At 46.2% G+C, this 26,889-nt stretch overlaps 2 protein-coding genes across 4 annotated transcripts; one reads left to right on the top strand and one right to left on the bottom strand.

Annotated features, from left to right (window-relative positions):
- Window positions 1-5,683: 5,683 nt before the first annotated feature.
- kdm7aa (lysine (K)-specific demethylase 7Aa) lies at window positions 5,684-23,206 on the top strand. 3 transcript variants are annotated; one of them, XR_003742532.1, is made up of 19 exons: window positions 5,684-5,820; window positions 13,927-14,012; window positions 14,262-14,379; window positions 14,693-14,853; window positions 15,904-16,045; window positions 16,151-16,337; window positions 16,509-16,671; window positions 17,361-17,448; window positions 17,547-17,653; window positions 18,602-18,693; window positions 19,105-19,191; window positions 19,277-19,489; window positions 19,571-19,695; window positions 19,800-19,936; window positions 20,053-20,147; window positions 20,230-20,366; window positions 20,806-20,954; window positions 20,987-21,164; window positions 21,335-23,206. XR_003742532.1 is itself a non-coding variant. In XM_028954363.1 (18 exons), the coding sequence occupies exons 1-18, from the start codon at window positions 5,723-5,725 to the stop codon at window positions 21,421-21,423; spliced, it is 2,484 nt and encodes an 827-aa protein (XP_028810196.1). In that variant the 5' UTR covers window positions 5,684-5,722; the 3' UTR covers window positions 21,424-23,206. The 3 variants fall into 3 exon arrangements, 2 of the variants coding, with proteins under 2 accessions (XP_028810196.1, XP_028810197.1); XM_028954363.1 differs by having other exon boundaries at window positions 20,806-21,164; XM_028954364.1 differs by lacking the exon at window positions 5,684-5,820 and having other exon boundaries at window positions 13,924-14,012; window positions 14,698-14,853; window positions 20,806-21,164.
- ndufb2 (NADH:ubiquinone oxidoreductase subunit B2) lies at window positions 23,176-24,972 on the bottom strand. Its single transcript, XM_028954365.1, has 4 exons — window positions 24,787-24,972; window positions 24,268-24,412; window positions 24,015-24,092; window positions 23,176-23,318 (listed from the first exon to the last, which is right to left on the bottom strand). Exons 1-3 carry the CDS (start codon window positions 24,870-24,872, stop codon window positions 24,024-24,026), a joined length of 300 nt encoding a protein of 99 aa, XP_028810198.1. The 5' UTR covers window positions 24,873-24,972; the 3' UTR covers window positions 23,176-23,318; window positions 24,015-24,023.
- Window positions 24,973-26,889: the final 1,917 nt, after the last annotated feature.

Here is a 26,889-nt window from a genome sequence, read left to right as displayed (position 1 = left end):
AATATGTATAAGGCCTGCTTCGGAATGGGAACTCTCGCACTTTGAATCCTCGGGTGAGCAATGCGGCCCAGCGAAAGCACGACAGAGGACGGTTCTGGCCCATCATCAACGCTGGCATCATTTAGATGGGGAACAATGCCATGCCACTTGGCAGGCTGCGGAACACTGCAGAGAACGGTTTACATTCCGCACACACGACATCAGGGTTGACCTCGGCAGAGTTTTGCTAACCGTGCGCTTATTTGAACGTGTCATGCATTGCATCACCTTCGCATCAGTGATGCCAGCGACCGAATGAAACCCCCCTGAAAACCTTCATTCTCTCGCAGTATCGAGCGTCGGCCGCGAGCTGCCCCGGGTTCGGTATTCCCACCACCGGACGGCGGGCTGGAAATCAATGTGTGGCACGGTCGATGGCGGCAGGCGTGTTTACCCCACAGCGCACAACAAACAGATCTATCGAGCAGCTCCTGCACCATCTGTGGCCGGCAGTGTGTTGCTGCTCTGCGGTACCACGAACTTGATTCCCACGATTTACTGAAGAATAACATTTACATTACCAACTGTATATCACTCTGGTGGGCTGCTGCATTCTTTCTTTTAACGCAGTCCCTGCCAGACTGGCCTCGTCCCTGAGATTTGCCTCTGAGGTCTGAAAGAGGGGACCGTTTCTTCAAACTCTAAAGCTGAAAAAGAAGACGGGAGACAACAAAACTGAGTACCAAAGTACCAAAAAGATAAATAGACAATAGATCAAAGCTACCGATCATAAAGCACAGTTTCTACCCCAGTGCCATCAGGCCATACAACACATAGTATGCACTGTCACTTAAACTATGCACACTCACTTTTTTATGCAACTTAGATATATCCTTCTGTGATTTATTTATTTATTGCTGCTGCACTTTGTCTTCTATGTCTTCTTGGTATCATGTTCTATGTTCTGTCTACATGGGAGGGGTTTTCAAGTAAAAATTGCATTGTGCTCTGTACGCTGTACTTTGTACATATGACAATAAACTTCAACCTCAACCTCAGCCTATATAAATCCTCCCTTTGTCTGCTATAAAAGGTTTTTCACACAAATGGTTAAAGTGCTGACACTAGATGAGAGCATATAAACTATACCTTAGAAAGTAATTTTACCTCATGTGAATAAGCCAGGTTACAGCAGGTTTGATTGGTTTATTTACATTACTTCAATGCTAAATTAGTAGGTGTGACAGATTACGTTTTATGTTTGGCAAGTGTTCGCTTTTTAAAGTGCATGGATGCATTGTCAACCGTAACTGTTGCTTGTTAAATTGTTTTTAATTTAATCGGTTAAATTAGTTCGCTTTTTGTGTCACGGACAGGGTACAAGACAGGACAGTGGAGACAGGACAGGCGCAAGGAGGCACGTGAATTTCCAGTGTCCGGGAAGGCAGGACAGGACAAACAGGCGAGGAAAGGAACGATTTTACTCTCAGGTGCGAGGTGAGCAGGAGCCGGGTCGTCGAGTCCAGATAATGCCATTTAATGACTGAGCAACGGGAGGCGGCCATCTTGTCCTTTTATAGGAGTCGCCTCCCCCCTTTTTTGTGAGTGGAATCACGTGACACTTTGAAACTAAGCTGTCTAGTTCATGCTTTACTGTCACATCTGGGTGGGGCCGGGCTCCCAGCCTGCACCAATCACCCTGGCAACAGGCCGCTGATTAGACGGCCATGATTAGGGCCCTGATGGCAGCAGAACAAGGCCGCGGCATTAATGTCTGCCGTTGCCTGCCGTTTTGTTTCTGTTTATGACACATGCCTTCGGGTTAGTTTTAGCTCTTTTGGTTTCTTTCCTGGCCATCGCGCCTGTTTATTTTGTGATTAAATAAAATCGCTTTCCTTGAGCATGATGAGTTTCTGCGACTCCTTCCCCTCCTTCCCCTTCCAGCCCGCAGACGTGACACTTACGAGTAAATCGTTTTTATTCTACTATAATGCTGCTGACAGCAGGTTTGTTTGGTTTAGTCACATTACGTCAATGCTAAAAAATATTAGGTGTGACAGATTACTTAAATTTGTCAAGTTTAGCCAGTGTTCGGTGTAAGCATAAGCAACACTGATGTGCACGAAAACGTTATACAAGGCCCTATAATTAACTGTGCTTTCAGAGCTCATTAAAGTGCTGATGTAACGACCAATAATCGGAACAGAGGGATGGCAGGGAGGAAAAAAGCGTGACTATGTCTCCAATGATGAGGAGAAAGTCTAATAGGTGTTCCCACACTAGTGTTGCATAACACGACACATTATACATAAGACAAAGGAAATCCAAAATGCAGTGATCCTCCAAATTTACAATCGGAACACCACAGTTTTCACAGAGAGGTCGACAGGACAAGTGAACAACAATGAGCCACATTTCTGTTACCAGCTGATGCTTCTCAGCCTTTATTAGAGGAAAAAAATGCAAATGTCACAGATAAAAAGCAAGCAGCATCTCCCCCCTGAGGAGGCGTCTACTTTTTCTAATTAAAAGTGAATGTTCTTGTGATGCACAGCAAGCACAGCACACGGAGCGCACGACAAAAATGTGTCCTCTGCATTTAACCCATGACCCTTGGTGAGCAGTGGGCAGCCATGAAAGGCGCCCGGGGAGCAGTGTGTGGGGACGGTGCTTTGCTCAGTGGCACCCCAGTTCATGATTCACACCGGCGACCTTCTGATTAAGGGTCCTTCTCCTTACTCGCGTGAACACCACTGCCCTAATACATTATTCATGCATCAGCTTAATGCTACATAACGATGCAGGTCGTCCACACACTTCACGGTTCAACGTATTGAATTGCACGAACCCATAGCCAATAAATATGCCAGGAATGGCCAGTGAAACTCAGCTGTTCCTTAGCAACAGGCAAATTGCAGGGTAAAGGCCAGCGATGCCGCAGAGGAACACCGACTGCCTGCTGACCGCAATCTGCCACAGATCCATGTGGTCTACCTATTCGGTTGATTCTTCGGTGGTGGTTGGAAGTGCTTGATGCTGAACTTTTTTTTGCTTCAGCATCACAGACACACACTTCCACTGCTAAATTATTACGGAGGCGTCCCACTGAGGCCTTTTCAGCCCAGCTTCCCCATGCAAGGACTCATTCTTCTCCTTCTGAGTGTGGAGCCCCAAACAAAAGGCTTCCTCCACATTCTCACAGACCCTCCAAGGGTTTCCTGCTGCCAATCTTCCCCTGAACACTGCTGCCCTCACTGACAGCGCTGGGCATGCAATCCGTGGGCTGAGAACCCACCAGAAAATCTGTCTTAACTGAGCCCGTGGCTAGAAGAGATCAGCATTGGTCCTATTTACAGTAACGCAATAGCCGTGCAATCCCCGGGTCATATTTCACACTGCTTGACTATGAGCCGCATCATAATGGTGTTGTGGTTTATTTGCAGATCGTGAAAGACTTTTTTTCCCCCCCTTTGTGCGCTGGATGGATCCCAAGGAAAAACTTAGGAGATGTTGATTTGTCTCTTCTTCACTAATACTATTCACTTCCACCCCCTCCCCAGATTTTGGGCTTTGGGGTGTCCCATTGTCACCGCACACAACAGGCTCTTTGGCAGCTCCTTACGATTGCAGCCTTGGTTCTGCCAAAAGCCTCAATGGGCCGGGGTGGGGACTCTGAAATAGGAAAACAGAGTTTGGTGCACGTCACAGATCCTCTTCCTCTGTTGTGTGTGTTTGTTTGGCTGTAAAAGATACAACCCCACCCCCCCATTCCCCATCTCTGTGGGAATTTCAGAGGCTCAGACAAACAAAAAAGAGAGAGAACTGAAAAGAAATGAAATGAAAAACTCACTCAAAACAATGACGAACATGGTTGTTTTTTAATCATTCTCATAGATGGATTTAACATGCTCTCGTTTAATTCAAGGTAGAAATGTACAAGAGGTTTATGTGCGATCTCCCTTTACTTCATAAAATGTGACAGCCCTCCACCTAGCGGTCATCTGAGCAAAAAACAAAAAGGCAGCATTATTCATCCATTCATTCATTGTTATTAAAACACAGAAAAATATGCCCCCCCTCCCAAAAAAAATAAAAAAATAAATGCATTATTGCAACAGGTGAGAGGTGCAACATTCAGAAACAACTGGACAGTCTAAATAAGTAGTATTAAAAATATACCAATATGACTCGTTTTATTCAAACTGTTTAAATAGATTTCTTCATGCAAGATGCACAAAAACTGCATGATTGAAATAAGAAACAGCAAAAAAAAAAGTAGGTCGAAAATATTGTTTGCCTTCAATTTAAACGCTAGATGTCGCACTTCAACCATGTAAACAGAAAGCAAGTCAGATAAATAATACAGGATTTCATCTCCTCTTCTTTTTAACCATTCTCTGAATTCTTACATCAAGATCATATTAAAATCCCTGACTGTCCTGACATTGATCAATATAAATTTCATGTTTGCGCATACATCGGAATGTTAGACATCAGGCCGGCCTCTGAAATCATCTTGGGATTGTTCAAAGCTTGCAGCAGCACGTACAGTAGGCCAACTTTATGAATTATTTATAGGCAGACAGGATGCTTTATATGAACAATAAACGTAGTCTTTGTTGCCTGTAAAGCTCAGAAGTGCAGAATTGTAAAATTATGACAATAACAAAAACACTCATCATCCTCCAGGAATATCTGAATTATTAAATCAAGATTTTAATTAATAAAGACCTTAGATTAGATCTTAAAATGTGCAAATCTAAATTTGGCCGTGTAAATTATTTTATTTTGGTTTTAACCATATACATATGGCTGTGTGGACAATGTTTTACATATTTTATAAAAATTGTGTTTTGTGAAACAGCAGCAGCTATAATCTGGTTATTAATATCAAGAAACTCCCTGTTATTTGTTCGTAATTGTCTAGTAGTATAATCTTGCTTTAAATCAAATTGTGGAGCTGGCCAATAAATTAAACGCGGTTTAATTTTTTTTAATGTTTATTATAAAAACAGTTTGTAGTGAATGCACGGAATATTATATCCAGTGATCGATATGGCAAGCGACAGAAATACATACACACAGAGGGGCTGGTGCGCAGTAAATAAGAAAATCCATTGATCACATCGACCCCGTGACTGCACATGAACGTGATTTGACGAAATAAATTGTGACGCGGTGGCCCGTCCCTCGCTCGGCCGGTGACAGTGTCGCAGAGGGGTGTGTGGCGGTGGGGGGGAGGGGACGCGCACGCTGGGACGCACGTAGAGCACGTCACGCACGCGCGGTGCGTGCATTTCACGCCGCCTCCCTCGAACGTTTTGCGTTAAATGCGTTTTAAGCGCGAATACCTTCACTGTTGCGTCACGTCAGCTGAGATAGGTCTGTGGTCTCCACTAGGCTGTGGCGAGTAATGCATACAAAGATGTTATTAAACACCAAATGAATCAATCACTTTTTTAAAAATACGGTTGTGGTCTTAATTTCCCCACGAAATAAATAGTTGTGATGTTGACGTCAAAAAAAAACCGCACAATGCCCATGCACGCGCGGTTTTTAACCTTCGGTTTATTTTCGTTCACGGTCGTATTTTCCTTCGGCTACTTCCGTCACCACTCGTTCCCCCCCTTCGGCTGTTTCCGTCACCACTCGTTCCCCCCCTTCGGCTGTTTCCGTCTGCGCGCTCCCGTGCGCCGGCCGCGAGCCCGCCCCGAGCGCTGCGCTGTTTGGGGACAGTAGGAAGATGGCGGCTGCTCCGCTGTACTGTGTGTGCCGGCAGCCGTACGATGTGAGCCGGTTTATGATCGAGTGCGACATCTGTAAGGACTGGTTCCACGGCAGGTACGTGCGCGCCGCTTACCTCTACCGGGCCGGGAGGAGCTGCGGGGATTTAGGCCCACGTGTGGGTCAGGAAATAGGGGTGAAGTCAGGGTGTCATGCGGTCTAGCTGCCGCCGCCGCCGTGGTGGTCCTGCGTGGGTCTTTCATGTGTCTTATTGTCTTTGGGCTGTGTTCGGCTGTTGTGGTGGCACACGTGGACTGTGCGTTGGCGTTCCGACCCGCCGGCGGCTCCGGTTCTCTCACCCGGTTCGCCCGTCGCTATCGCTGCCTTTAACGGGGGCGAACGTGGTGCCAGGTGCGCCGGGGAAGTTTAAGGATGAGCACCGAGCGCCTTGTGCATTTACTTCCCACCAGACCACAAGTTTACGTTATTTTACTTTGTCGTTTTTCTCTCTCCGTGTTTTTATTGTTTCGCCGTCGGCCTGCATCAGGGTTAAATACAGGGTCATGTGTCACGCATGGTGTCTGACACTAAAGTTCAACATGAAACATTCGTGTTTGGGTGAAAATTCTCCTTTTGTTTCTATTTTGGTTCTGGCTGATTTCTCGACCCCCTCTGGGTTAAACCGCTTCTGTTTTTGTGCTGTTTTGTGACAGTCGCGGGATTTAAATGCCCTTTAAAAAGTGTTGGCGCCTGGCGGCGGGGACAGGAACTGCGGTTTAAAGGGACCGCCGCCGCGCACATGGGGCCTTATTTTTGTCTTCTGCCTGGGTCCAAGGGGTCCGTGTCGGGGACGACGCGCTTTCATCGTTAACTCTACAGACATGGTGCACGACAGGTACAAGCGACACTGACCAATGGTGGTGGGCAGTGGGGGCCTAGCGGTTTAGGAAGCAGCCTCGTAATCAGAAGGTTGCCGGTTCAAATCCCGATCCGCCAAAGTGCCACTGAGGTGCCACTGAGCAAAGCACCGTCCCCACACACTGCTCCCCGGGTGCCTGTCATGGCTGCCCACTGCTCACTCAGGGTGATGGGTTTAAATGCAGAGGACAAATTTCACTGTGTGCACCAGTGAAATGGTGTCACAAGTGACAATCACTTCTCTTTAAATCACTTTAAATCAGAATACAGCTGCAGTGACCCAGAACTGAGGAGAAAGTGCTCATTCTTAGGTCACAAGCATCGGACAAAGTTACCTGATGTCCACAAAAATACAGAATTAGAAGCAGCAAAGAATTGCAGGATAAAAGGAATTGGTTCAGGCTATTTTGAATGAATGAAAGCAATTAAATTGCATTCTAATAGAAACCGAGGAAGAAGCCAATAAATGTGAATCGAAATAAAGGGCACTCCCTGCTGGCCCGTGAGTCGCCGCTTTGCGCGGCCCCTCCATGCGGACTTTTGGCGGCGGCAGGTCTCCGTGGCATCCGCAGCCACGTGCCAGCACGTGCAGGGTTAAGGCCGCGGTTGTAAACAGTTTCGTTTGTGCTGTGGTTGGGGGGAAACTTGCGTAACTCCGCCGGACTGCCAAGATTCCTACGCCCAGAGCTGCTGGCGGTTTGAGCCAAACGTCTGACTGCGTCACTCTCCAAAAGAAGAGGAACCGTTTTTTTTTTTTTTCTTTCTTTCTTTCCCCCCTCCGGTTCATGACTAATTAGCAGTTGCACATGGTGTTTCGACTTTTCCTGTGCGACTCGGACGGGCTTTCCAGCGCCAGGGAAGCGGCCTGGCACCGTCAGGGACCTTCTCCTCCGCCTGGCGTTGGCTCACGGCGGCCGCCCCTCTTCCTCCCATGCCTCTTGTTGTGCGCGAGACTGGCTGCTACCGAAAAGGATTAGGCCGTCTATCCAACCACGTGCCTGGATCGTAATCTACAGGGCGGCGCGGGCCAGTCGGGAGGCAGGAACTTTGGGAGGGCGGGCGGAATTACGGGCCTCTTTATCACAGTCAAACACACCGACCCGATCCCGTCACAGAGCTTATTCTGATTATCCGCTCCCCACATTCACATTGCCTTTGGCCCCCTTTTTTTTTTTTTTTTTTAAATGTCTCTTTATTTGGCAGGATGCAGGCTTTATCTGCCTGGCATGATATATACAGTTAATACAGTGTGGCGTACATTCCACCGCCGTAATTTTTTTTAGGTTCACCCCCAATATATTTACATTTACAGCGTTTATCAGACGCCCTTATCCAGAGCGACTTACAATCAGTAGTTACAGGGACAGCCCTCCCCTTGAGACACTCAAGGTTAAGGGTCTTTCTTGGGGACGCAGTGGTAGTAAGTGGGATTTGAACCTGTGTCTTCTGGTTCATAGGCAAGCGTGTTACCCACTAGGCTACTACCACCCAGCTAGGTTACTAGGCTACTACTATATGTGTGTGTGATTTGTGTGTCTTCTTGGAGGAAAGTTATCACTTTAGCTCTTTACTTTTGCCAATGTCATGTTGTCACCTTATGTTGCTATGCAGTGTGTGTCCTTTCCCTCATTTAGAGGATCATATTGTTGATTAAAATTTTTTTAAAAACATCTGACAGGCGTAGTACCTGCAATATCATTCAAATGTAATGCTGCACTCTGATGATCGTAACGTTGTCATTACTGTGCCAACGTCATTTAATTTCCTCCAAGAAAGAATGGGTCACTGTGGGTCACTGTGTCACACTCATAGCGTCAAACATGTTGACTATCCGTGGCTGTTCAGAGCCCATCCCGGGTCACCGGCCCGCCACAGGGTACAGACACACACCAGACACGCCGACACTCACACCTGCGGTCAATTAAAGAGTGGCCAATCTACCTATTGCGCATACCATTTGGTGTGAGGAAACCGGAGAACCCCGAGAGCGCAACCACTGGGAGATTCGAACCTTGGAGGTCTCTGGCTGCCATGCCACCGCGCGGCCCTGTTTGATATACTGTGGCGTTTTAAAATAGTATCCCGATGAGCTCTGCCGTAGTGGCGACAGGCCGTTTGCATTTAAATGCGTCGTGGCCTGATGGCCTTACGGCCTTTTGAACGGCACGGTTAGCAGACGCAGTACAACTCCCTCACTTGTGCTCCGGCGGCGCTCCCCTCTGGCCAGAGAAGGTTTCTGCAGCAACCGTCACTGCTGCCAGACGTCATCGAGGTTTTTTTTTTGTCCCACACTCAGCGGTCATGAATTTGAACACGGGCCGCCATCCTTTAATGTGGCATGACTTCGGTTTCCTGTCGTTGCGGCCCCGTGTCTGGGCGTAGGGTCGGCGGGGGGTTTCGGGTCCAGACAGCACAGGATGGGGGACAGGATTGATGGCTCGCCTGCTGCGCCAAGTTCAATGGACCATCCGTCAGTGGCCACCCCACAATAGAAACACGGGAGAGATGGATGGGTCCAGCTCTTCAATCCGGTTGGCCCATTCCACACGGTCAACTTGCAGTTTATCCGTGCTTCAGTAAAAGAACACAATAGGCAAAGGATCCATCTCCAGATCTGAAGATGCTCCTTTAACATTGCACTTAGACGTCCCTTTTTTTTTTAGTTCCGTCATGCAAGACTCTGAAGAACCAGTGGGTAAATTTTTTTATTTTTTCGGGAAAATTGGCAATACGTTGTCATGTCTTGATGATTTGATTTCGTATATAGGGGCAGTGGTGGCCTAGCGGTTAAGGAAGTGGCCCTGTAATCAGAAGGTTTCCGGTTCGATTAGGTGCCACTGAGCAAAGCACCGTCCCCACACACTGCACCCCGGGCGCTTGTCATGGCTGCCCACTGCTCACTCAGGGTGATGGGTTAAATGCAGAGGACACATTTCACTGTGTGCATCGTGTGCTGTGCTGCTGTGTATCACGTGACAATCACTTTACTTTAAAGTTAAGGAAGTGGCTCCGTAATCAGAAAATTGCCGGTTCGAATCCCAAACCACCAAGGTACCACTGAGGTGCCACTGATCAAAGCACCGTCGCCACACACTGCTGTCTGGGTGGGTGGTAGTAGCCTAGTGGGTAACACACTCGCCTATGAACCAGAAGACCCCCACCAGTTCGAATCCCACTTACTACCATTGTGTCCCTGAGCAAGACACTTAACCCTAAATTGCTCCAGGGAGACTGTCCCTGTAACTACTGATTGTAAGTCGCTCTGGATAAGGGCGTCTGATAAATGCTGTAAATGTAAATGTAAATGTCTGTCATGGCTGCCCACTGCTCATGATGGTTAAATGCAGAGGACATTTCGTTGTCACCATGTGCTGTGCTGCAGTGCTTCACAATGCCAATCACTTCATTTTCACCCTCATGTCTGCACCAAACGTAATTTCCGCGAATGCCCCCTCAACTTCTATAGGCCGCTCTCCTCCTCGTCCCGCCTCTCTCCTCCTCATTAGCATTTCGAAAACAGACTTCAGATACAGGATTAGGGGACACTAAGATCGATATAAAAGCCAAAAAAATTATAATAGGGGACTTTTAATCTGTTTTAGTTGGGGGTTGAAATGCCTGCGGGGTTAAAATAGGAAGCCAGGTGTGTTCAGTCTCCACCTCCACTTGACAGCCTCCGGCCCAACCCCACTTTGTGTAATGGAGAGGTTTCTTAGTCGTGGGCGGGTCCATTCAACACTTTCAACGAATGGTCGCTCCCACTCAAAACTATTGTGTGTCAATGCGAAGGCGTGGGAAGCCTTTCACTGCGAGTTGGGCCAGTCAGTTTTATTATGGCCTTTAGTCGAGTAAGATGAATCAGTCAGAAAACCCATGATAAGGTACTATATTTATGACCATTGTATCACAAATACTTTTGATTCCTCAATAATCAATATATATTACAGAACTATGCTCTGATACAATAATTCTATTTTTCTAAAACCCAATTAGAACTATTGGTCCTCTCTGCTGTAAACACACAGTGTTCAATTTAGCAATATGACACCAGCGAGTCAATATACAGTACAGGCCAAAAGTCTGGACACACCTTCTCATTCAATGTGTTTTCTTTATTTTCATGACCATTTATGTTGGTAGATTCTCACTGAAGGCATCACAACTACGAATGAACACATGTGGAGTTATGTACTTAACAAAAAAAGGGGAAATAACTGAAAACATGTTTTATATTCTAGTTTCTTTGCTCTGATTACTGCTTTGCACACTCTTGGCATTCTCTCCATGAGCTTCAAGAGGTCGTCACCTGAAATGGTTTTCCAACATTCTTGAAGGAGTTCCCAGAGGTGTTGAGCACTTGTTGGTCCCTTTTGCCTTCACTCTGCGGTCCAGCTCACCCCAAACCATCTGGATTGGGTTCAGGTCTGGTGACTGTGGAGGCCAGGTCTCCACTTTTTGTTAAGTACATAACACATGTGTTCATTCATAGTTTTGTTGCCTTCAGTGAGAATCTACCCACGTAAATGGTCATGAAAATAAAGAAAACACATTGAATGAGAAGGTGCATCCAAACTTTTGGCCTGTACTGTAATATATTTCTATATTAATTTTGTCATATCTAGTTTGTTTATATAGGAAAACCATATATAAACCATATAGAAAAAAAAGCATTGGCAGAATTGGCCTTAGTTAATTAGGATGATGGGGGGGGTTGCTCGCAGCATTACGTATGGATCAGGCCCATGATAACCTGGTCTAGTAGCTTTTCCATAAAAGAGGATCCTGTAAGTGTGAGAATTTGACTCACAGCATCACGTGTGTATATATATGTCCCACGTTCAGGATTTTGGTTGAACGTAGTTTTCTGGTGGGTAGAAGACCAGACTGGAGCAGAAGTCCCAAGTTCTTCTTTATTCTCCCCTCCCTGCTCCTCGTTAGATTGTTAATCAGCCGACTCATTCGCTGAGTCAGAGCGGTGTGTCTGTGGCACAGCGCCGTGTCTCCTTCTCTATTACTCAGGGACCCACTGGGCTGTAGGGGGCGTGGCATGCCTGCCTCGCCACAGCGGAACTGGCGCCGCCGCGGGTCACGATTCCGCCTCTATCACAGACCAAGCGTGGTTTTGGGTGGCGTGCTGCTGCATGTGGAGGAAGTGAAGAGACCTGTTGGTGTGTGGGACTCTGATGTGAAGTCACGACCCGCTCCTACAGTTTCAACAATAAAAAAAAAAAAAAAACGAGGCAAAGCAAACCGGGACTATTCTAAAATAGAGCAGCACAGCACACTGCACCCACAATGAAATGTGTCCTCTGCTTTTAACCATCACCCTTGGTGAGCAGTGGCCAGCCATGACGGGCGCCCGGGGAGCACTGTGTGGGGACGGTGCTTTGCTCAGTGGCACCTCCGTGGCACCTTCTGATTACGGGGCCGCTTCCTTAACCGCTGGGCCATCACTTCCCCTATCTGGGTGGTAACTGTATTATTACCACCCGACATCTCAGACCTCAGTCCCCACCCAAGCCACATCTGAAGCAGAGCTTGTGAACAATTCACTTTCAGATGCCGATAAATCATTACGCTCCAAAAACAATGCCGGCGTTTCTGATGCAATCAAGAACACAAGTTCTGCCAGGACAGGTACTGAAACTAAACCCTACTGAACACAATGCCCGCCCTAAACAACGTCTCCATTCCAATCTTCTCATTAAAACACCCTTCATTTAATTAGGAGACCAGTGCTAGATCAGGTCTCATTTTGGCTGTCACCAAACATTGCTTCATATTTATTCTCCTCACGATACTGAAATTTGATACACAATACTACACAGGGAACTTAAAAAAAATATTTTAAAAAAATATTTTGAGACAATTTTGAGTGAAGTTAGATAAATAAAATTTTACTTTAACTAAAAAAAAAAAACACTCCTCGCGTCTCACGCTGCGAGCTGAGAAATATTATAAAAATTATAAAATGAGGAGAGAGAAGTGAAGTCACAGCCATTCTTATAGTTAACTTAATTCAACAGGATTCATATTACATTCAAACAACTTTACTCCCCTCTCCAAACCTGAAAAGATATTCAGAGTGATGATGTTTCAAATGCTGCTCGCTGTGATAGCGACAACTTTGGAGCACTACTTGCAAACGGGATTGTCCACAACTTTTGGTTTTCCCCGCTCATCTGGTTGATATTCGAAATTCTTTCAGACGGCGCTCTTGCTTTTTAAATTTTTTTGCATTGTTATCAAAATTTGAAAGTTGATTTTTTGACACTACTTCATATTAAAACAGTCTTGGTGTATGATATGATATCACCGTGTTAAATTAGACAAACCTGATTATTTATCAGTGTAAAAGGGACCAAATGAATTTTTTTTGTGAGGTCTAGTGTTCATGATGAAAGACCCCATGGTGGTACTCCATGAACCACCTTAATTTTGCTTCTCACAGTTTCCTGTAATAAACGCCGCCGGGCCGTCGCCCTCCTTTTGTGCTTTTAACACCCTGCAGACGCTGTTTTGGACTGTTAACACAATCCAGAGCGAGACGGCTTTGATGTCCTACGCCCTGGGGTGGGATGGGTCTCCAGTATCGCTCAGCTTAACCTGAACTGGGGACTAGTACTGCTGGTTTTTAAAGACAGGATGAGACAGGAGTGTCTGGGGAGATTTATATGATGTCATTTATATGATGTTATTGTTTTAACAATATTGTTAAAATGTCAAATTTGTACGATTTTATGTGTAACAGCACCAAATCAATTTTGTTTTGTTCCAGAAAATAGAAGATTTTGCATGGAATAATATCAATACTGTAGGTTCCAGTGTAGAAATCAGCACCCTTCTTGGTATTAAAAATTAGATTTTATCCCGTATTTATGTTCTCTGAAGTTTAGGAATTTCAGACAATTTTTGCATTTCCTGAGCCAGTAGGTTTTTCTCTCCGTTCAGTTTGTGTCTGGAATGTTCCTGTTGGAACACCAAGCAGCTTTTTCCCCTTTTCCCGGCTGTGGTTTGAGGCTGACTGTCTCAGTTCTGTGGTGGGACAGTGGCAGCCACCCTGTCCTTTTCCACTCACTCCTGTCGTGGCTGAATGTCCTAACGTCAGCCAGTGACGTTCTGTGGGATTGGTGACTGTTTTCTGAGTGGCTTTATTATGTCTTTGATCACCGGCCGGTAACCCGTGGCATTTTCCCGTCCTGTTTGCATTTCCCTCCGTCCTCACTTAGTATCCGGAGTCCTACACAGTCTCACCATATTCAATTCTTCGATCCTGAATGATCCTCCCTGTCTTCCTCCTTCCAGCTGTGTCCAGGTGCAGGAGCACTATGCTGCAGACATCGACGTCTACCACTGTCCCAACTGCGATGTCCTGCACGGACCCTCCTTGAGTAAGTGGCTCGTGGGCATCTTGATTGATGGCCCTCGGGTGTTGGGGGTGGGTGATTTCCTGCTTTGATGTGGTCCAGTGCTGACCTCTGAAAGTGCAGGAGGTCAGGCTTTAACTGGCCAACTGAGTGGGGCTGTAATCCTTTAATTGTGGCCCTTCTCGGAGGCCTTGTAGGGCAGATAAGACCGAGACGGTGTGTAGACCTTCAGTCTGTGTATTCATGGGCGTCGCCGTCTGCAATGTTTTGCAGTGAAAAAGCGCAACAACTGGCATCGCCACGACTACACGGAACCCAACGATGGAACCAAACCAGTGCAGGCCGGCACCGCCGTCTTCGTCCGCCGGCTTCAGGAGAAAACCTTCCCCAGGTAGGAGCTCGGTGTGCCCAGAGTACTTGGTCTGATTCTGCAGCGTACTGACTTGAGCTGTAAATGTTGGCCAGAACCCGGGTGGCAATTTTTTTTTTTTTTTTTTATAATGAAATGTTCATTTGATTTGCAATTCTTGGCCACTGTTGTCAGGTGACAACGTTTTAATTATTGAGCCAGAGTTGCGAAGATGGATGCTGAGGAGATGAAATGGAGGCGATTATGTTTTAAATCCGCTCATTTCCTTTCCCTCTCAGTCCAAAGTTGGGCTTTTAAAAAAAAAAAAAAAAAAAAAAAATCATCTTCTTCACAGTGCAGACGAAATTGTGGTGCGGATGCAGGGCAGTCAGGTGACTCCGCAGTACCTGGAAAGGCAGGGCTTCAGCTACCCAATCATGGTGCCAGACCTGGACGGGCTGGGGTTGAAGCTGCCGCCGCCCAGCTTCTCCGTCGAAGACGTGGAGCAGTACGTGGGTAAGTTCGACGGCGGCCGATCGCGACTTCCTGCGGCGAGCGGCCGGCGTGTTGGATTGCACGGTCATTAGGAGCAGCGGGCATCTCGGGTTCCGCGGCGTCACCCTGGTCGGGTTACACGCCGACCCCCTCCCCCCCACGCACCACTAAGCGTTAAGCGGCGGGCGCTTTTCAGGGAACAGGTGTCCGGTGCGACCGGGTCACGGTACCTTCTTACAATAGGTGAAGCCACAGCGTCCCCCTGGGCTTCCAGACACCTGTGATGGTCCACAGCTACATACAAATGAGCTGACTTGAAACGGTCAGTAAAAACCTGGCAACGTCATGGAATTTGAATAGAGGATTTTCAAGGCGTTGAAATATAAAGTTCTGGAAAAGTCACTGAAATCTGACTGACACATCAATTATAAACGAAGTACACTTACAACTACAGCATTTAAAACTGGCAGAGGCCTGTAGTGTCTTTGCTGGCTTTATGTCACGTGGCATTGCATGCGTTGCTTCCATATTTTCCGAGTTGTCCTGAATATTTCGGCAAATTTGACTTGTATTAGTTGGGAATGTGGGTTTCGGAGCTCCATGCTGTTTTCTCCGAGCCTCCAGCTGTTGCCTGTCATCAGACGCTGACCAGCTGGGCTATGTGTGTGGGTGTGTGTGTGTGTGTGCGCGTTTCGGGGGGGGGGTTGATCATCACACAAACGCCAGCTGTCCACTCCCTTGTTACAGCCTGGTCTGTTTCCGGCCCCTTCTCCGTTCGGCCCTTTTGGCATTTTTTTTTTCTTCTTTTGGTGCTTTTGCAGCTGTAAGCTAGAGACCCCCCCAAACCTTGCAGACCCCCCACCCCACCATAGCTGTTCCTTTAACAGGAAAGCCACAGATCATGTGTATTTATCGCTATAGCAGCTCGCATTAACAATTTTGTTTATTTATGCTAATAATTCCGTAAGACCATACAAAGCATGACTTTTTTTTTTTTCTTTTTTAATAGAACAGTTAAAATGCAGCTGCACATTATTTATTTCCACATTATTATTTATTTTATGTGTGCAGGTGGCAGTAAAGTCATCGACGTCATAGACGTCGCCAGACAAGCAGACAGCAAAATGAAACTCGGCGAATTCGTCAAGTATTATTATAAGCCGGAACGGCCGAAGGTGCTGAACGTTATCAGCCTGGAGTTCTCCGACACCAAGTAAGTGATTCACACCCGACAGGCCCAACATAGAGTTCTGCAGAATAAGCTCCGTTACACAGCACGTGCCGGTCCAAAAGCCTCTGTCCTCTGTTCCCGTCGCAGGATGGCGAACCTGGTGGTGGTGCCTGACGTCGCACAGAAGATGTCCTGGGTGGAGAACTACTGGCCGGATGACTCTTTCTTCCCAAAGCCCTTTGTCCAGAAGTACTGCCTTATGGGGGTGAAGGACAGCTACACTGACTTCCATGTCGACTTTGGGGGCACGTCTGTGTGGTACCATGTCCTCTGGGTAAGCGCACTTCTGACTGCAGTGAACGCGGGTTGAGATGTCTTCTTCATTAATGTCTTCTCTTGCACTCAGCAGTTGTAAGAATTAGTATTTGCCCAATCAGTGACCTGGTCAGGAAGTTCCTCAACCCGAAGTGGGCCGCACATGTTCAGAATTGCTTCTCGTCTGCAGGGAGAGAAGATTTTTTACTTGATTGAGCCGACCGAGGCCAACCTTGCACTTTACGAGGCCTGGAGCTCGTCCTTCAGCCAGAGCGAGGTGTTCTTCGGGGAGAAGGTAGACAAGTGCTACAAGTGCGTGGTGCAGCAGGGAACCACTCTGCTCATTCCGACAGGTGAGCTTCACCCGCCGATCGCCCACAGCGGCCACTGTCCTGAATCAAACCGGTGGATCTCGGACATTTTCAAGTTAAAACACGCAGGCGAGCAGTTTGTAGGAAAAAGTTTTCCTTTTTAAGAGGACTTCCTAGTTGTTGTAGTAGACAGGGACTGTGTGAGGGCGTGGTGGGATGAGAAAGCTGTGAATTGCAGCTCGCCATCGGGCCGTCTTCTGTTACATAACGCAGGTTTTTATCTCGGGTTGAACGTCCGGTCGCGCCGCGCAGGGCCGCGAACCGCGAGTTGGGAGGTGCTTCGTGGGTGTGTGTTATCAACGTCGCCGGCGCCTCCCACTTCTCGCACTTTCCTCGCTGGACTGAGGGCAACGAGTTGACTGACTGCTTTAAACTGGAGAGCGTTGCATTGATCTGTAGATGATGGCCAAGCTCTGCAGTTCTATGGGGGGGGGGTGAGCAGTTATCAGACCCTGTGAAGTCACCAATTTAACGGTCCTCACGAAGACACCAAACACGACTCGACAGAAAACCGAGCTGAACCAAATATGGGCTCTGGATATAATCAGGGCTGCTCTAATCTTCACCCTCTGTGACAGGATTGAGATAATAATGGTGTTATCAGACAAGCTGGGATTGTGTGTGTGTGTGTTGGCTCTGTATTGATTGTTGCACTCTACTGCCCTCCGCAGGATGGATCCATGCGGTTCTCACATCTCAGGACTGCATGGCGTTTGGAGGGAACTTCCTGCACAACCTAAACATATGCATGCAGCTCAGGTATGATTACGACTGACTGGGTCCATAGGCTGCAGAATTGTGCCAGAAAATATTTTTTTTTTTTCTAAACTGTACTCAAACCTTATGGTTGCTGGTAGGTGTTATGAAATGGAGAGGCGTCTGAAGACCCCAGACCTTTTCAAGTTCCCCTACTTTGAGGCGATCTGCTGGTATGTGGCCAAGAACCTCCTGGACACTCTAAGAGGTGGGTGTGTTGAGCATGACTTTGTTGAGACCACTGAATCCAGCCATTACCAGAGGTGGGTATAGTAGCCAAAAATTCCAAAATAATAACACTCATGTACATGTAAAAAGTAGTCATCCAAAAAATGACTCAAGTAAGAGTACAAAAGTATGTAGTGATGAAACTACTAATGTACTGAGTAACTGTTTGACTGTAATATCTTGTTTATTTTTAAGAAACAATGTAAAAGTGAAATGATTGTCATTGTGATACACGGTGCACACAGTGAAATGTGTCCTCTGCTTTTAAACATCACCCTTGGTGAGCAGTGGGAGGCTATGACAGGCGCCCGGGGAGCAGTGTGTGGGGATGGTGCTTTGCTCAGTGGCACCTTGGCGAGTCGGGATTTGAATTAGCAACCTTCTGATTACAGGGCCACTTCCTTAACCACTGCCCGCCACTGCCCCACTGTCTGTATTCAGACAGAAGGATTATACATGTGCTAATTGTGGTACTTATTAGTAATAATAATAACTTATTTATTAACTGATACACCAAGGGTGAAATGTAATCTGTTGCAAAAATAAAGCATATAAATGGTTTGAGAAAGTAACAAGTCAAGTGATGCCCAATGTGGCGACGTAAGAGTAGTGTTTCTTATTCATTTACATTTACATTTAAGGCATTTGGCAGACGCCCTTATCCAGAGCGACTTAGAACGTGCTTTCAAGTTACCATCGATTAAGTGATCAGTTATCTAAATATTTTTTAAAGAGGAAGGTGTTGAGCTGCCGTTCACAAACATACTCAAGCAAAAGTAAACAGTATTGCATTGTAAACCTACTCATAAGGTACTTTTTTTTTTCTGTTTCTTCTCCCCCAAAAAAGTTACTCAAGTAAATGTAACTCATTAATACTCTGTCCATTACCATACTCTAGTGACAAAAATTTTTTTTGTTTCTTCCTCAGATTGCCGTGATGATAATGTACAACCCCAGGCCTACCTCGTTGAAGGGGTGAAAGCTTTAATCATCCGGCTGAAGACTTGGCTGAAGAGAGAGGTGATTGTCTACCTTAATTTGACCCTCCACCTTTTTGTTGCACCATCCATTTGGAATAAAATGCTCATTCACTGTGGATAGAACGTCTCATCATTCTCAAGCAGCTCAGCTAATAGGAACTAGCACTCCTGCTACCCAAAGGTTGTGGGCAGCCATGGCAGGTTTTATGTTCATGAAAATATCTTGCCAACAAGTCGAGGGTTGAGAATTGCCATTTTGGGTGAAATTGAGAAATGCATATCAAATTAAATCTATTGATCAAGTCGTTCTGCTGAATAAATTCTTGATTTTTTGAAATCGAAAAATGTTTGCGGATTTAAGTATGTGCATGCCATGATAAGTTGAAAGCTTATTAATGAGATGTTAAGTAGCGCAGCTATACTATCACTGAAGGACATTTGACCTCTTCAGGTCACCGAGCCCAGCAGTGAGATCCCAGACAGCGTCAGGCCCAACCACCTCATCAAAGAGCTCAGCAAGGAGATCCGCCACCTGGAGGTACGCTGGTGTAATGTTTCCAACCTTCACAACAGTCATTGTTGTGTTTGTCATTGGACCTTCTGTCATCCTTTTGCACATTCAGGAAGATCAGGGTAACTGCGGCATGAACAAGCCGATGAAATCTCAGGTAAGCACCGTCTGCCCTTTGACACGCGGCACGCTGGAGCGGGGCTGCCAGTCACGGCGGGTGCCACGGAAGCTACGGGATCACCCCAAGCTGCCCTCCAACCTAGACATCCTGGAGCAGCACACGCGTGAGGTGCTGAAGCGCCTGGAAGTGGGTTTGTTGGAGGAGGTGAGGCTTGGTGAAATGCATTGTGGGACACTGCGTCATTGTGATGTACACGTACCTTGACATGCGTGCTCTGTCTTGCAGGACCCTTCCTTCAACTCCATGCTAAATATAAAGTTCAATAACGTGTCCATGGCATCCGCCGCCACCGCGGAGAGAGGTGTGGACAACAACCTACGTCTCAGGCTCTGTAATGGACGAATCGTCAGGTGAGTTCCGCTCCATTTCACTATGAATGTGTTGAGATGGTTTGTATTGTAGGAAGGAATTTAAATGTGCGTTCTGATTTCTGAATCTTGGGGTTCATGATCAGAGATCCACGGCCGAGATCCAGAAAGGATCGCCACTACAGCTTATCAACAGAACTACAGATGGTGAAGATGGAAAAAACAGAACCTGGACAGGAGGTGCACAGAGTCACAGTAAAGCAGGAGAAACCAGACAGCCTTGGTATGCTTCTCAATTCATTTGAGGGAAATTGTGTTAGATCTAGTACAGCCATAGTGACAAGTACACATACACCTCCGAAAAGCGTGAGAAATGAACGCAGCCTTTTTCCTCTGCAGATTTTCTCGGTAGCGTTCACACGGAACTCAGGGGCGAAGCTCCAGCCAGCGCTGGTGTTTCTGATGACGAGTCTGAAGACGGCAGCAGCACGGAGGTAAGAGATGTCTTCCCAGCGTTCCTATAAACTTAACACCAATTAAGCTACCTTCTCGTAACATCCTGGACTTTCAAATCAGAGGGACTCGTCCGAAGACGATTCCAGAAGCTCAGAGGGCGAAAAGGAGGATTCTAGTGGCTCTCGGAAAAGAGACTCAGGGAATGGAAGAGAGCATCAGTCAAGCAAGAGGCACAAACGACACAAACCCCTCAAGAGGTGCTGATTTTTAAATTGTGCAGCCCATAGACCTGTGTTCAGTTTATGTTTAAATTTTATTTTTAACAAAGTCCTCTACTGCCCCCTGCTGGGGTTAGGTTTGACTGCCAGTGACAGCAGATGAGTGTTTTTTTATAAAGCAGATAAAATTAGTTTTGGCATGTTTTTGTTTAAATTATTATTCTAACTTTACCACATTGTTTGGTTTTTTTTTTTGTTTTTTTAGTTTTTCTGTGATATTTACACAGAAATCCAGCGTGTCGCAAGTTACATACAGGCTGGTTGTTACCGTGGTTTGGATTATCTTACATTCAGCTTTGTCAGTGTGTATAGTACAGGTCTCAGAAGAATGATAGTGTAAGCTGGTATATGTACAATATTTTAATGTCTATTTAACGTATTGTAGAAATGTGCTGATAACAAGTTGTCTTCCTTACAGAGAACGCCCTACCTCACCAAGTACAGAAGAAGCCATTGAGGGCATGCTGTCTATGGCAGGACTGTTGTATCCACCCCGGCCAGAAGAAGGAGCCAACTCCCAGGAGCCCTGGTGGTCCAGCCCATCCCGGCTGTCTCCGGAGCATCAGGGGGATCGGCAGCACTACGTCCAGGCTGGCAAGGGCTTCATGGACAGCCAGGGCAACAGCAGCAGCGAGGCGTGGGACAGCCCTCTGCATCCGGCAGGCAGCCCAGGACCAGATGAGCTCCAGTACCGCGAGAGCTCCACGTCACCGCCACTGCACCCCTCTAAGCGACAAGCGTCCAACCCCCCGCCAATCAGCAATCAGGCTACAAAAGGTTGGCAACTGGTCTCTTCCCTGCCTTACTTTTAAAAACTGGAACTGGAATCCTGGACCATCCTGAATCCTGGAGCGTTCTGTTGCTTTGTGCATGAAAATTCCCATAAAATCAGTTTGAATAGATTATGATTTTGTTCTCATTTTTTTTTTTTTTGTTTTTATTTCCAGGCAAACGACCCAAGAAAGGAATGGCCACGGCCAAGCAGCGTCTGGGGAAGATCTTGAAGCTTAGTCGGCACAATCGCCTCTTTGTGTAGGGCTGTGCAGAGGAACTCATGATACACACACACACACTCAGTCTATATGAACACACACTGACACGTTCACTGTGCATGCTTAAGGGGCAAGGCTTTTCAGTCGAAGCACGCACGCCGCTTCACATTGCTGACCACAGAGTGAAAAGAAAGCTCAGCGCGTAAAAATGGACATCGCAGCTCCTTCCACACATTCGCTTCGCCGTCTCTCTGCGTTCGGAGCTTCCAGTTGAACACCACCACACACACACACACACCTCCACGAGTCCTGCAGTGCTGAGAGACTGAAGCCAAGTCAAGGACAATCAAAGACAAAGCGGTGTGCGAGGCAACGAGCCGCATGGGCAAGTGTGGCCCGACCAGAAATGGTGCTAAGGCGATGAAACTTGAGATGTTGCAGCGGCGCTGAAGTTTGAACGTATGTCCTACGTTTCCTCCCCTGCCCTTCTCTGTCACACCAGCAATAATTACCGAATGTGAGTGAAAAGAAAACGTTTTCCCTGGGTTACAGGCGTCACCATTAACACATCTGAGCCCTTTTTTTTTTTTTTTGGCCATAAAAGCCATATTTGTAGCCAGAATGTTCCTTTAAAGAACATTCCCTGATATATTATAATTACAAAAGACTCACCAAGATTGAAGACTTGTTTCTACATTCTCTTTAGTAGAAAATTTGGTTTTGTGAGGTTTTTTTTTTTTTTTTATTGTTTTAATCTTCATATTTTAATTTGCATGGGATGTTCTCTGAGGAAGGTGCATTTAAAAAAATTAATAGAACAGTTTGGTTTAAGGCATTAGATGATGTACATGGTTTGTGGAGTGACATAGGAATTTTTATTAATTTATTGCATTTTGGGTGTTTGACTTTCATTTTGATGGCTGTATTTATTATAATTAAGCAAATTGTTCATTTGTTTATATATAAATATTCTCACCAAGATGTTCTTGTAAATTTAGAGTTACGACTCAGTAGTTCTATAGATCCTTTGATGCACAATGTCATTGTTGCCAGACAGATGTTTCAAACTTCAAAAATTGCATTCCAAAATGTGTTCTGAAGTTCAGTAAAATGTCGGTGTTTTGATTTATGCTAAACATTACTGTTCCCCCACGTGGACTGTTTAGGAAAAGGTAAAAGAAGATTCAGAGAGTGTTTCTCAGGGAATAATTTGTTTTATATTTTAGCATAATTCTGGCTTCCACTTTATGTATAATGTTCTTATTTAACAATTTCCCACACCACATTACAATCTTGCCCACACTGTAAAACATGTGATTTGTATGTATTGCACTAAAAGAAAAAAAACCCACAGAGACGTTTTGAGCTGAAGGGACTGGTTGCCAAAAACGTCCAACGATTTTCTACCTGAACCAACCTTTTCTAGACCCTCCCTTTAGCAGTAAGCTTTAACCATCTTCACTGATTTATCACCCATTTTAACTCCTGCATCTTCTATTCCCCTACAAAATGCTGAAAGCATTTCAGTTCAAACTTCCTTCTGTCATTTCACGCTGTGACTTGTGTGATGGTTGCCAGTGGCAGCTTCGATTGTACAGTATTTATTTCAGGGTGCAGTTTTGGTCAGGGTCAGGTCACTGTGTTTGAATTTGTAGAATGGGCTGCGTTGAGTTATTTTCCTAAATTTAGTATTTGAAAAATGTCTGTACCTTTTAAATATGGCCTGTAAATATTGGGGTGGGGAGAAGATATTTGGTAAGAACAGTTTTGCTCTTTATACTAGCATTGACCAGATCTCAAGTGGCAAATAAAACTTTATTAACTCAATTATGTGTCATTCATCCATAATGTTGTACTCAGAATCATGGTCGCATGTGAACGACGACACTCCAAAAACACCTTATTTACACGGGGTCAGGTTCACTGCTGAGATGGAGACCTGGCAGAAGAAAGAATTTTTTTTTTTAATTCTGTGGTCCCTTTCCACTTCACTTCACATGGCTTAAAAATTGGAACTAAATCATCCAGTACATAAACTATGGTTTAGCGAGGTGTTAGAAAACATGACATCAAATAAACTATTTTTGTATACAAATTTAGTCCACCGGTTGGTGCTGTCGAGCGTTTTCTGTAGTGAGGTCAGCAGAGATGAGAATCGGTATGAACAGCCTCCGCTCATTTACCAGACGCCCTTATCCAGAGCGACTTACAATCAGGGACCTGGAGCAACTTAGGGTTAAGTGTCTTGCAAGTGGGATTTGAACCTGGGACTTCTGGTTCATAGGCAAGTGTGTTACCCACTAGGCTACTACCACCTTCTCCTGTAGATGGCGCTGCACAGCTGGGTAGTTTGAATTACTGCTTGGCATTTCAGGCAGCGTGAAATCGTAAAACATGACAGCCCAAGCACAGTATCTTGTATTTCAGCTCTGTTTTTTCATTTTCAGTAAACTGCAGAATATTGCACTATGTACAGTATCACAATACATCATAATGCGTATTGTATTGTGAGATCCAATACACCCCTAATGGTTTATAATACAAAAGTAAAAAAAAGCATGCTTTTTCCTCATATGACATTAATTAAAATCAACTCTGAAAACCTTGGAGTACAGCAAAGGAAAAATTCTCTCACCTGGTCTCCTCACTCATCGGGTGGGATGCCAAGCTCCTCGTCAGTCCACTGAGAGGCATCGGGCCAGGGGAAGTGACCCTGCAGGGACATTTCAGTCATTTACCAGGCGCGCCTTACAGTAAGTAGTTACAGGGACAGTCCCCCTGGAGACACTCAGGGTTAAGTGTCCTCCTCAGTGAGACGATGGTAATAAGTGGGGTTTGAACCTGGGTCTTCTGGTTCATAGGCGAGCGTGTTGGCCATTGCCACTCACCAGAACTGCGTCCGGGTCGTGCCAGCAGTGCCACAGGATCCAGAACCACATGGCGCTGCTGAGCAGCTCCGACTGGAATACCTGGTTCTTGGTGAGCTGGGGCAGCTGCCTGTACTGGGCTTCAATGTGCGGGCCACCGCCGGCCCTGCAAAACACACACACACACACACACACACACACAGAAAGTCCTTTTTTTAATGGTATATCGGGACATGAGTGGAAACTTTGGATTCTGGACCTTTAGACCATTATAAACTTATCTGTGGCGGTTGAACTATGGGGACACTGGCCCTGTCCCCACAATCCCAAAAATTCCTGTAATGTCGGTGCGTATTCAGGTCAAAAGTCCTTCTAAACCAAAGAGTCCAACACACGCGTGCATAGAAACTAGAATTCTATATAAACTAGAAAAACTAGTATATAAGAACTAGTATTCCATATAAACTAGTATTCGCATACCGCCGGAGCACAGAGGGATCGCGTCGATGCAAACCTCGATACTAATGCATTCAAACCCACCTGCGGGCAACGAGCTTCCGCGGACCGCGTCCCAGCATCTGCGCCCCGCCGCGGAGGACGCCGAGCGCCCTGCCCAGCGACGACATGGCGACAAGTTGCGGGTCGACGCTGCAGAGGAGAGGCTAACGACAACAAAATGTCACCTTCCTGGCAAGGGCTAGCGACTAGCAAACAAGCCGCGCTGTGATTGGTCAGGAGCTGCTTCTCTTTTGTTCGGTCGACTGAAGCCCCTCCCTGGTTGGCGCTTACTGGCCCCTGCTGGACGGGAGCGGTACAACAGCACTTTTTCAGATCAGATCATTTACATTTAAAAAATGTATCAGACCCCCTTATCCAGAGCGACTTACAATCAGTAGTTACAGGGACAGTCCCCCTGGTGACACTTAAGGTTAAGTGTCTTGCTCAGGGACACCATCTTGCAGTAACGGGCGTGGTGAGCTAGAAGTCCACTGTCACTTTTCAAAATTCAAAATGTGAATTTATAGCCAGCGTTACCATCATAATGCAATAGTACTGTGACATTACAACAGTAGCCTTGATCTCATTGCCCTTCATGAAGTCCAGCGATTCTCGGGTCAGTCTTTTGAGTTCTTCTTGCATGCTGTGTGAACCCGTACAGAAACCCTTTCAGGTGGATTTGCAGCTTGTGTACTTTACACATGCTTGCTTTTTATATGATATATACAGTACAGGCCAAAGGTTTGGACACACCTTCTCATTCAATGTGTTTCCTTTATTTTCATGACCATTTACGTTGGTAGATTCTCACTGAAGGCATCAAAACTATGAATGAACACGTGTGGAGTTATGTACTTAATGCTGGCTATAAATTCACTTTTTGAATTTTGAAAAAACTGCTCACTAGATGCTTTCTATATTGTCAGTATTATTTATGCAAAAATGTTATTTATTTATCGCCCACCCCTACGAGGAATGGAATTCGGAAATATATTTCATTTTTCATAGCACAGTTTTTTTTCCCCTCCGGTGTGGCTGAGGCTGCAATTCCTTGGCTTGCTTTCCCACTGCCACGTTTCTGATTCCATTTGAGGTTTTATTGGTATCAGATGAGCCCCGGCTCTTACTAAAGCCTGTCAGCATCTCGGTACGGTACCCACAGCGATAAGCCTTCACTGTCACTGTAATAAATGTGCTGCGTCCCCTGCTCCTGCGGCCGAGAGCCGGTAAATTACGCCGTCTCCCCGCCTGCATTAGGAAAGACGTAATCCAGGGCCCGCCATTAAAAGCCCCTGGCAGCCATGAGAACGCGCCTCACTGGCCAAATTCCTGCCTTTGAACGTACATTGAAAGAACATGTGTGCGGAGTGAAGTGGCCTTTAAAGGCCCGGGTTTTATTAATCACAGTCGCGGGCGGCCGAATGAGCGCAGCAGACGCAGAGGCTCCACGTGGGATAAGGCCGAGGTCGCCGCGGTCCCTGCTGTCGCCCTCTTGTGGTCCAGTCAAGGCAAAGCGGCGACCACTTTTAGCCTTAGTACATCCTTATGGAGATCTGGCTCTTTACTCTCAGCCCACCTTACCATTCCTGGGACTTTTTAGAAATGCTTCATGTTCTTGTAAGGACCAAACAGGCATAAGTGAAAGTGAAAGATCAAACTGAAGTGACACGGTGACACAACGAAATGTGTCCTCTGCTTTTAACCATCACCCTTGGTGAGCAGTGGGCGGCCATGACCGGCGACCTTTCGATTACGGGGACGCTTCCTTAAGTGCTAGGCCACCACTGCCCCATAAATAGAAGACATATTTATAACAATGCAAAAAGTAGAAAAGGGGAACATTTTGATAACTAACAATGAACAACTTTGGTTTAGTAGCACTCTTCCTCTTCAGGATTTATTGCTTGTATCAAATGGGTTGTGCAATGGAGTTCACTTCCAAGTTTACTTACTCTTGTGTAGTAGGAGTGTACTTGCTCATGCGTGAGAAGAGGCCATCTCAAGCTTAGTTTGGGTGCTAAACTGACACAGTAACGCGTTCTAGTTCCACCCAGGGCATGTTTTAGAAAGTAAAATGTGCGAAAACCTGAACCGGAGTGCCGTCCGTGATGCTGCGGGCCACACAGATGCCTGCCGCTGAAAGGG

The sequence above is a fragment of the Denticeps clupeoides genome, chromosome 15 (assembly GCF_900700375.1).
Source record: "Denticeps clupeoides chromosome 15, fDenClu1.1, whole genome shotgun sequence".
NCBI classification, from domain to species: Eukaryota; Metazoa; Chordata; class Actinopteri; order Clupeiformes; family Denticipitidae; genus Denticeps; species Denticeps clupeoides.
Note: the sequence above shows the minus strand (reverse complement) of the source record. Positions and strands in the feature narration are given on the sequence as shown.